Below are 11,536 nucleotides of genomic sequence, written 5' to 3'. Positions count from 1 at the left end.
GCCTTGGAGGAGATTATGTTGAGAAATAAAAAAAAAAATTCTTAAAAACGTTGTTTTTCTTGGTCAGGCCGGAAACTTATCAATCCACCCTCGTATTGTTCTTTATTTGGCAATAAAGTTAAATTTCGGTATATAAATTATCAGAAAAAATAGAATAATAAATATGAAGACACTGTTCGGACATCGAAGATGGTTTAGATATAAAAGGATGGTAGGACTTTGCAAATTAATTAAATTTTGTAAAAAAATCTTTAAGAAATGTGAATCAAAAAGCAAGTTCACATAGTCGCTACGGTTAAAGAAAATAAAAGCAAAATTACGAAAATTAACCTAGAGGTTAATGTCATCCAAAGAGCGGTTGAAAAGATTTGAGCGCCAATTAGCAAAAAACATTCAGAAACAGAAGGAACAATGCGAGTTTCTGTAATGTTTGAATGAAGACCATGTTATAGATGATGATAGGCGTATTGATCGTTTACAGTGTAAAACTGCGCAAATTCACTTAACGAAGGGGGACTTAATAATAAATAGATTGTGCAGCAAAAGGGGCCTAATGGATGTAAAGGAAAAGCAGTTTCACTTGGAGAGCACTTTGACTGCAAGGTGATCTTATGTGGAAAGATGCTATGGTTAAAAAAACCTTCCCATCCCAAAATTTTCGGTTAATGGTAAACAAAGGCCAATACAGTTTCCTAGGGTATTTCAAAGTTTATGTCAGTGCTGTTGACGTTAGTAAAACACAGCAGCATTAAGTGATTTTGGCTTCTTTGGAGGACATGGCTAAAGACTGGTGGAATCTCATGTCTTCGAACAGAGATAACATCGTCTCTTTTAAAGTCAAATTTATCCTTAAATTTTGAAATGAGAACGTTCAACAACAATATAGCAGGGAGTTGGAATTTGTATCGTATAATCCGCGGATTAAGATATCTCGGGCGGCTTTTGCTATTCAAATAACAAATGCGAGGGATTTAATTCAACCTCCTTCAAATTCCGAGATGGTGAACAAATTATCTAAACACTTCACAGAAGAACTTGAAGCGGCTGTTTTGGATATAGACATTAAAGATTTCAAAGGCCTAGTTAAACTTCTTGAAATATTTGACTTAAGTCAGCTAATTAGTTTTGAAAATTTTAAAGATTCTCAATTTCTACGCAATCAAGAGTCTCCTCAGCGTTCAAATGATTATGGTAATCAATACCAATAACAAGATCAAGATAATAATCAGGGGGGATATAATCAGGGATGATGGGCATGTGGCAACGAGTGCCAGTAATATGCCAACAACCAAAATTACTATCAAAACCGTTACCGCAACCCAAATTATAATCATTATAATCGCGGTAGGAATTACCGAGGCTATAACCCTTTTCAACATAATGATCATTAAGCGCTGGCAACAAATATAAACACCAATAATTATACCAGGGAATTACCCGCGACATCAAACAGCCATGTATCCAATAATATGGGAATACAACCCCAAATGAATCTTTAGGAAAGTCCAAATGTAACTAATCTCGCTCAAAATAAATCTCCTAGAACATCCCTAATCAAACCGTGGTAACTCTTAATCAAGGAAATTTTATTCCAAACGTTGGAGCAGCGATATTTCAACCTAACTTTCCTCAACTCTGCACTAGATGCTCACAGATCTCACCAAATCCTAGCTGAGTGGGAAAGCCCTAAGCCTCGAGTTTCAAAATACTGTTGTACCTAGGCTAATTATAGCGTGAAACTCGAGGTAACTTGAAGAAAATTCGCAGTCAAGGACATCGCGAGTGTCGAACTTTCTACGGATCTACGTAAGGGATTGTTAGAAAACGAAGATGAAGTAGTCACTAAGAGATTAGACAAATGTCCAATTATAAAATTGAATTAAGAAAATAAATCTGTCCAAGCTTTGATCGACGCGGGCAGTGAGATAACATGTATTTTGGAGTTTTTTTTACTTTGAAAATATTGTAAACTTTAAAAAAATACGAAAAAACTGCCAACCGTAGGCATGTCTATTATTGGTACCACATGTTCAAGACCTGTACGTATTAAAACTCAATTATTCGGAAATGTTTCTATGGGCGAATGGAAAGGCCATTTTTTATTCATAGTTGTGCCTAAATTAAACAAAGACTATCTTAGGCGTAGATATTTTAAAGAGGTTCAAATCAAAAATTGATTTTGAGAACAATACGGTTACATTAAAAGACGCGAATTATACTATAAAAATCTGTTTAATTGAGCATTAGCCGAAAAATATTAGGGCAATCATGGACCCTGATTATTCTAATAATATTCTAATAAAAGTTTGAAATTTCACCAAATTTGTTGACCTATTGGGGGCTGTAAAAATTAAAAAAATTAAAATGTTGAAAATCGTGCTCGGCCGATCAGAGAGACATGTTTACTGAACAAATTTAAAAAAATGGAGTCAATCCGATAAATATTTCTATTAAAAGGCATACCATCCAGCTCTAAAAAGGTTACTTTTGGGAAATCGCGTTTAAATATAAATGAGGCTCCGGCTCTCACTCGATTCGACACTGAGCTAGTCAACAAATTTCGTATGGTAAACAAAGGCACACACACACACATTCACGCACATTAAAGACATGCCAGAAATAGACTAAATAACACGCCTGCGAAAAAATCTGTTCCTGGAAATACGACAGTTCGACCCCGTCACACCAAGACGCATGAAAAGGCCGGAGATGGGTACTTTGGAGGTCCCAAAACAACATCAAAATCAAAATTCGACTACTTTTGTATGCAAAAACCGCCATATTTAATTTTTAAGTCAAAATATTCGAATAATGACGACGGATTCGAATTTAGCTCACCCAAAAACATAAGGCACAGTACTTTTGATCTATTTATTGTTTTGTTATACCCATAAATTTTGCGATCAAACTTATGTTATAAAATTGATAGCTTTGGTCGTTAATGGGCTAAGCAGATGAATGAGAGGATACGCTAGCGGAATAAACCCAGTTGGAAGAGTGAGTTGAGGAGAGCTTCCGAAAGGAATGCAGGAAGATTAATCGTCGCACTTCGTTATCTGTACAAAATTTAGTTCGATAAAATTGTAAAATTGAAACGATTATAAATATACTTTCTCTTGCACATGCTGAGCATACCACGAAGGGCTGGGTGGTGATCAAGCATTTTTTAAAATTTTATATCTTTTTTGTCACCTGATACCGATTGATCATCCAAGAATTTTTCTTCAACTTCAGCATTATATTCTGAATATACAGGATAAGATTCTAGAACGTCTAGGGTTAAGATTTCTGCCAGAAAGTTCCCTGCGAACCAGTTTATAATTTTAGTCCAAATGAGAACTAAAGTGGTCATGGGGAATAATAACTCCAGGCAATTGCTTTTTTAGCAGAAACATTTTTCTTCCGACTCGACTAAATACATTTTTCCCACATGCGATTGTAGCAATAAGAAGAAATAACTTTTGGATAACCTGGATTTTCGTCAGGACCTCCGTTCGATGTAATTATTACAACTGGCTTTACATATCAGAACTTTATATAAAAGAAGTGAAAGAATCCAGTTTTAAAGGTATTTCGAAATCTTCGGCATATGAAATGGCTATAGAGGAAGAGTGCTTGCCGCTTTTGATAGTCACATATGTAGGGCTCTAATAAGAAACAGCTTAGGCTTACCCATAAAGTTTTTGCAATATATCAATAACAGCATACACCGAATGTATAAGTTTATGCTTGCCAGCATTGTCCCTGTCACGATAGGAAAGTCGGACACGATATTCCATGTTCATTAAAAACGTTGCTTCTTTGTTAGCGGCTGTAGTATCAATTGGAACCCTTGCGTTGTCATCTTGAGAAATAAATAATACTTCGTCTAGACCAAGTAGAGATACCAGAGTCTCCAGCGATCTGATTCTATCCGTACAAAACTGCTTGTTAGGGTGTTCCTGGTGAACATCAGTCTGAGTCCAACATAATTTTAATATAGTTTTAGGATTCTCTTCACATAAGCGCTTAACTTTTAATTTGAAAGCTTTTCTAACTTTTTTACATGTATGTAATGATCCAACCGGATCATTACGTCCGGCGCAATCAACGTGACATAGTGATGCGAGAAAAAAAGGTGGATCATCATCGGCATTGCTTGTCTACTTAACCGAAACTTGCACTCAACATATACAGTAGGGTGGCTCAAAAACCCTTTATTTAGAGGGCAGCGACCCCCCCCCCCCCCCCCCCCCCATTTTATTCTAAATCCGAAAAAAATTTCCCAAGTTTTATAATTTTTTTTTTATTTCAACAGGTGCCGGTTTTGACTTGAAGTTTCCCATGTAAAATGCATGGGAAAAAATCACTTTTGAGTTTTTGGAATAATTTTTTAGGGTTTAAAAAAATTTGACGGGAAAGTATAGGGGCTTGTAGAGAATTATCCAATAAAGAATTTCATGTATCAGACATATGGGTTTGACACCCCTAAAACATCCCCAGGGGCACCTGAAAACTACCCTTGAAACCAAAAGTGTCAATTCTTCATGAAAATGACCTTTTGAGCACTGTATTCTGTTCTTTTTTTCACTTAAAATTATTAATATTGGTCTAGTGAAATATTTATTATCATTTCTTAATTAATTTTTTATTGTTTCAATAAATCGAATTTGTTTAACAAATTTTCGTTTCGAATTTAAAAAAAATAAAAAATATTAATGTGGGTCTAATGGAATGTTTTACAGTATTCGTTCATTAATTTTTACTTATGTATACAAATTCCATTGTTTTAAAAAGCTTTTTTTGTTAGAATACTTTTTATAAAAAAGAAATTAAAGAAATTAATCAAACAATGTTATTAAATATTCTACTGAAGAACTATTAATACTTTTTAATAAGCGGCGTTTGACTCGGTAAACAGAAAGGTATTATGGCGGGTTGTGAAGGAAAGGAGGGTGGATAAAGGATTGGTGGAGAGTATAAAGGAGATATTCGAAGAGACTAAGATAAGGGTTAGGATTAGGAAACGAAAAGGGGAGGTGTTTTGGAGTCGAAGGGGGCTCAGACAAGGGTGCCCACTGAGTCCACTATTAATCAGTCTTTTGTTGGCAGATGTAGAGGAGAAACTGGGGAAGAAGGGAAAAAGGGAAACGGTTCTGGAGAATAGCAAAGTATATATTCCATAGCGTATGCAGACGTTGTAGTCTTACTAGCGGATGACGAGAGAGGGAGAAGTCTCATAATTAAAGTATTTGTGGAGTATGTGAGAATTAAAGACTTAACGGTAAATGTAAATAAGGCGAAGATTATGCGTTTTAAGAAGAGTAGGACAACAGAATATGAATGGAAGATGTACGGGGAGTAAGTGGAACAGGTCGAGGAATTTAGTTACTTCGGCTTCTGGTTTGTTTCGAAAAGCGGGGTTGAACTACAGGTAAGGAGAAGGATAGAATTTGCGACTAAAGTATTGGGGAAGGTATGGGGTATAGGGAAGAGAAGGTTTAAGAATGACTGGAATATGAGACTGGATGTTTAATGCGTTAGTGTGGTCAGTCCTAAATTACGGAGTTGAGATCTGGGGATGGAAGGAGCACAAGATGTTGGTAAGTATGCAGGAGAGATTCTTGAGATGGCTAATGGGAGTGAGCTGGAGCTGTCCAGGATATATGTGGAGGTAGGAATTAAGTAGAGATAAAATGGTTATTAGACAAATGAGGAGAGCATGGCACTTTGCGGAAAAGCTAAAAAGGGAGGAGGGAAGCAGGATAGCACAAGTTTGTATATGGGAAGTAGTAAACAAAGAGAATAGGGGTAACGCAGAAGGATCAAGGTTGGAGGAAGAGAGTCGACAGAGGAGGAGAGAATGCGATATGAGAATAGTAATTGGGACCACGTTATACGACTTAGGACGGGAGAAGAAATGAGACAGTGCAGGTACTGGATGGATGAAGAGGAAAAAAAGATGTAGAGTCTGTTATTGCGTGATAGAATCATGGGGGCATGTTTTAGAGACATTTACGGGGGACGAAATGGGTGGTGAGAATGTGGATGACAGGATAAGGTGGATCTTGGATGGAAGTGGACAAGACGTAAGCTGGATGATGAGACTGGAAGAAATGAGAGAAAGCAAGGGGCGTGTAGTAGGGAAAGGCCAAACGCGTACTCATATACAAGGACAGTAAAGTAATAAAGATAAAGAAAACGTGAATTCATGTTAACGGAAATGGTAAGAGGAAACGAAAGCCCAGGAAACTATAGTCAACAAATCTCGAGAATAATTGTGTGAAGACAAAGCGATAGCATATAATTTAATATAAGTAGAATCTTATTATTTAGGTAGTAAGTATTATTAAGTTAGTATAAGTGGTTTTGTAACGGACTGTAAAGGGAGCGGAGGCCCTCAAACGCGTAAAAGGGAGAGAATAAATAAATAAATACACTTGTAATAATTTTTAATAAAAAAAAACTAATTACCGATAAAATAATTGAAACAAATTCCATTTGCTCAAACAGTTATAGATTAATGAACCAATGTTAATTAATATTCCACCAGACTAATAGTAATAATTTTTAGGAGACAAAACAAATTTTGGAAGGAAAAAAAATTATTTAGACAAATTTAATTAGTTTAAATATTTGCAAATAAATGAACCAATGATAATAAATATTCCAGTAGACGAATATTAATAATTTTAAGTTAAAAACGAGAATCCAGTGTTCAAAAGGTCTATTTCATGAAGAATTGACATTTTTGGTTTCAAGGTTAGTTTTCTTGACCATCAGGAAGCAAGCGATTAAAAACCTATGGAGTGGCAGATGGTAGTTCTAAAAAAACATTCTGAGGTGATTGTTTTCACCTCTAAAGCTTGCGGCCGCTCGTAATTGTATACCGACAACATCATCGCATGAGGTATCATACATCGTGTTAAATTAACTTATAACATCCAAATCTCATCAGTTACTTGACTTACTTACTCCGTGGCTATGATGTATAACCGGGTTCACCCGAGTTAAACTTTTCAATAAAATCATCAATCTTTATTGAGTTCTTAAAAAAAGAATGTTGATCAAATATAACATAAGAACCCAAAGGGCGAGGTTCAGCTTAAAGCTGCTTTCAAACCTGCCATCGTGTCATCGAGGTACCGATATTCAATCTGTGCACTAGGTGTGCAAATTATATCTTCTCTGGAGAAGTTTTGTTTAGCGAATACTTGATGGTTCCATTAGTCGGTATATTTAACATCTTGTGTCGATATCGATTAGGGTTCTTAAACTTCTTAAATTTCGATTCCGGGTTATATAACGGAGACTATGACAGAATGTAGTAGAATTTATGAGAATTAAAGGTGATTTAAGCATTTTTAACAGTATTAGTCTTGTTTACGTTATTCAAGTAGTTAAATATAAGCTATTTACTTACATAAAAATATTTGTAAATGAATAAATAAAAATAATACAAAAATTTTGTGTCGAAAAATTACAATTTTTTGTATTGAAAACGGTCTAAATTTGAATTTACCACTAATTTATGAAAAGTAGCGTTGTAATTTTAGGTAATGTTCACTGTGAAGCGTTTTCATAAATTCTCAAAGCATTTATCAGCTGTATTATGTGCCCATCTGTGCACGTCGATGGCCGCAGGAATAACCTGGCACGCTGTTGACCACAGACAAAACTTTTCGCCGCGCCGTCTATGCACGTCTAAATTTCTATATGCGCAGTTGAAATTTTGACGAGCACAGTTAGGAGTTTCCTAGATGGACACGTGCAGTTGGGACATTTCCGACTGTGCACGTCGACGTTTTGATGCCTACACTTCAAACCGATTCAATATGATTTTACATATCATATTTTTAAATACAGAACCATAAGGTGAAACGAAGAATAAATACGCTACTAAGAGACTCTGTGCTTTCCTATACGAAGTAATTAACACAAAAAATAAGTAAGTATTACTCAAACCCGGCTCAGCAGAGAACAAGGGGTTGCGCGCGTAACCACCTTTGATAACAGGTGAAGAGCGGGTCAGCGTTAGCGCAACCAGGTGTCGCGATCGAGCGGCGACCAGGAAAATGAATTTTCACCCTTCGCTAGACATCGACACCAAGCAGGTGTCCTGACAAGGAGGCCTCCGGTACACTTGTGCGTTCTCGTGAAACAGCCAAATCTCGATGGACGCCAATCAGCTATAAATCGGGGGTTAAAAAGCCAGTATCAAAATATCCGGGATCCTTAAATATTATATCAACGAAAAAGGTTGATTTGTTATTTGAAAAATAAAATAGGACTTCGGAGGTTCTTCCAAGTGTTTGTGAGTGGCAGATGCATATTATTCGTTACAAGGGAGAAAAACTGTTTTTCAACCCATTCTCAATTGGCAGCTCAACAGTTTTATCCCAAGCGTTCTAAATAATGCAAAAATGTTGTCATAAAAGAATCTTGTGCCAGTGAATTGCTTCACTCGTGAACATGTCCGTTGACGTGAAAACGTGTGACTTGGATTTTCAACCCATTTAATAAATGGGAGCTCATCCAGGCAGGCTTGGTAGTCATAAAACACGATCTATACCCATGATGGAAGCAGCTCAACAGTATATAATTGTTATGGATTCGTGAGGTCTAGGATAAGAAAACTGGCCCCCAGCATGACTATTCGAAGCCAAGCAATTTGAGTTAATGACTTCAGAAGGTAGTTACAATGTTAAGCAAAGGCCCCCTGCCCAGTGGCTCACGTCTAGAAGAATTGGGAATCATTTTCGAAAAGAAAAGAAAAATTGGAGTTTGTTATTAGGCAAGCATGGCACTTAGTTTGCACAAAGTCTGACTCATCTTAATAAATTTAATATAAATTTAAAAAAAGCGATCCTGGGAAAGAAAATAAAAACGGCTACGTAAATAAAGAAAAATTTCCATTAATCCATCAAGATCTCAATAAGACATTATTCTCCTTTCGCTTTTGTGCAGTCGCACCTCAATATTATTTATTATTAATAAGGGTTTGGTGGACATCTAAATTATTAAAGATTGAACAATTAAAAACTACTTGAGTTGAAAGGGCTGAAGATTAAAGAAAGTAAAGTTGGGATTATTTTAAGGCAAGAAGTGGTAGTTTTGACTAAAGTTTCGTTCAAAATTGTTGTTACTAATCAATACTTTCGTTTCAGTTTCATAGTCCTACCAGAATTGGTGAGATGCTCATAACTATGTACGTACACATATGGTATCATCCCAACTCTGCCCGTCTCCATTGATATGCTCAGATTTTCAACTTAAAAGTCCACGTGCACATATGAGAAGGGTACGACTGTGCATAGAGCAACTGCAAAAGAGGAAACTTTCAACTTTGCACGTCTCAATTAATATGATCATATTTTTCAATCACAAGACCACGTACATAGTTGATAACGCAGTATTTTATCTGCGCACGTGGATTTGTAACACATGCACAAACAGGCTAGTTTACAGTTGTGCCTGTGGTCAACAACGTGCACAGTTGGGCTCGTTCAAAGTTGCTCCGTACTACTAATATAGGGTGACTGGGCTTTGACTCATTCGAAGGCATGAGTGCAGATTTTGTATCATATCTCGGTAACGGATTATTTGAATTTAAATTTCTTTTCGCGTTATTCTTTGGCACAAAAAATAAACAAATTTTGTTATAGTTTATGTTAAAAAACGAAATAAGAACTAACATCAATTTTTGGTCTTTTTTTGCAGTTATTGCAGCAAAGACATGATATTCGAGAACTGTATTAAACACGAATTTAAATAATGTGAAGCATGTTACAACAAATTTCGCGTTGAAAAAAAAAAGTTAAAAAAATTTTTATTACAAAATTTAGTCGAAAATATCTATTAAAATACACTTGATGACAATAAATTGAGCGCAGATTTGTGTTCAGTCTTAAAAAACACTTCGAAAATGGTGTGTAGCATTCAAGAAAGATGTAGGTGGCGTCACTAAGCCAAACCACTATACCTAAATTTTTTTAAGGTTGCTGAACTTGAAGCTGGTGTCAGATGGGCTTCATCTCGCCAGATTTTTGAGATGATTCGCCTTTTTGACCATTTTTAAGAAACAAAAATGGTTGGAATCTGACGGTCTAGAAACTTCTTGTAAGCTCAAATTAAAGATTAAACCTTGTGTTTTAAGGTTATTATATTGAAAAAATAATTCCGTTGCCTATTTTTGGCGTGAACAGGTTTAGCTGTGGGCGCAGATTCGGATTCAGCGACCATACTATACCTAGAGGTATAGTGTTCTGGTTCAGTGTCCATCACTTTTTGTTTTTTCATGTTTCTGTGGTTTGAAGTGTACTATAATATCTTCTGTTTTTTGGTTTCTGTTATAGAGCGCAGCTGGAAAAGCAGAAAACAAAGATTGACTCAACTAAGGAACGTGAATGAAAGCATCACTTTCTACTGAAAATGTGATAGAGTTTAAATAATTCGCATCTTTTACAAATAACTTTTTTTGTTTGTGATGACAAAACTTCTCATCAGCTGCCTTATCAAAAATGAAATAAAGTTCTCTTGATTGTTAAAATCCCGTTTGATTTACGCTTTATCTCTTACCTACCCTTATATGTAATTAATTCCTAATAAGTTATTTTTACCGTGTAATAAACGGGGTAGATGTATGTAATCCATTATTATAGTAAATTATAAATAAATTAGTGTGTTATTATGAAGGATCTCACTCATTCCGTTGCTAGAGCTCCACCTAATCTGAAGCGCCGCTTCACGCTTGACCGCTTCTGTCTCTTCTCATGGGCGTTCCTTCACGGTCTATACGCTCGGATATTCAGCGCTCTATAAGTTTACATCGCGCCTCTGTAGGAGCTACTGTGCCATACTGTGCCATACTTTCCTTAAATAGTTCTCTTACTAAATAATCTATAGTAATTATAGTTCTTCTCGCCTGTAAACACCGCAGTTTTTAAAATGGCTTTTTAATTCAATACGTTACAATCAATGTAATAAGTCAATGTAATAAATTAAAATCTTGGTGGTATCCCGGTTCAAACTTTCAAACCTGAAAAGGTTGTTACGCACTTGCTTAAACAAAATTAAAATTTGTTGGAGCCGCCTAATTTTGAAAAAATCGAAAGATCATTTGAAGGAAACCTTATTTAAAATCATAGCTATTAAGAAATGACAGAGAAATTGGGAATGAGAAAGAGTCGAATCAAGAGAAGTTAGAATGACGGTGGTCGCGAAACAATTAAAAAACATGCTGGGCTTGCATGCATTGCAGCAGGGCACGGGTCGCAACCCTCCCACTAACTTAATTCCTCCTCACGCTATAAAATAGACGTGCTTAATGTCAATTTCAAATTTAAATCTAAATAAGGGACAGAATCTTAAGAAATGAAGATGCGGAAAAATGTTAATGTGCACGTACGGTCAGAAGGAGGTTTCCAAAACAAAATGTTTTATTGTAAAAAAAAATCAATTTCAAAGCTATGTAGCAATTCAAAGTTGCCTAACAGCATTTCGGAATTAAACAAATTCTTTCACACCTCTCTAGTAAAAAATAATAATAATAATGAGG

The 11,536-nt window shown here is 35.8% G+C and overlaps 1 protein-coding gene across 1 annotated transcript in view; it reads left to right on the top strand.

Annotated features, from left to right (window-relative positions):
• Positions 1 to 10,533, top strand: part of LOC117177385 (26S proteasome complex subunit SEM1) — a 57,167-nt gene extending 46,634 nt beyond the window's left edge. The window contains exon 3 of the mRNA XM_033368036.1: positions 10,335 to 10,533. Coding sequence (XP_033223927.1) covers positions 10,335 to 10,389 — 55 coding nt within the window. The 3' untranslated portion in view covers positions 10,390 to 10,533. The remainder of the gene's footprint in view (positions 1 to 10,334) is intronic.
• The last annotated feature ends 1,003 nt before the right edge of the window (positions 10,534 to 11,536 follow it).

This window comes from Belonocnema kinseyi, chromosome 7, assembly GCF_010883055.1.
Source record: "Belonocnema kinseyi isolate 2016_QV_RU_SX_M_011 chromosome 7, B_treatae_v1, whole genome shotgun sequence".
Classification (NCBI taxonomy): Eukaryota; Metazoa; Arthropoda; class Insecta; order Hymenoptera; family Cynipidae; genus Belonocnema; species Belonocnema kinseyi.
The sequence above is the reverse complement of the archived record's forward strand: the minus strand, read 5'-3'. Positions and strand labels throughout refer to the sequence as shown.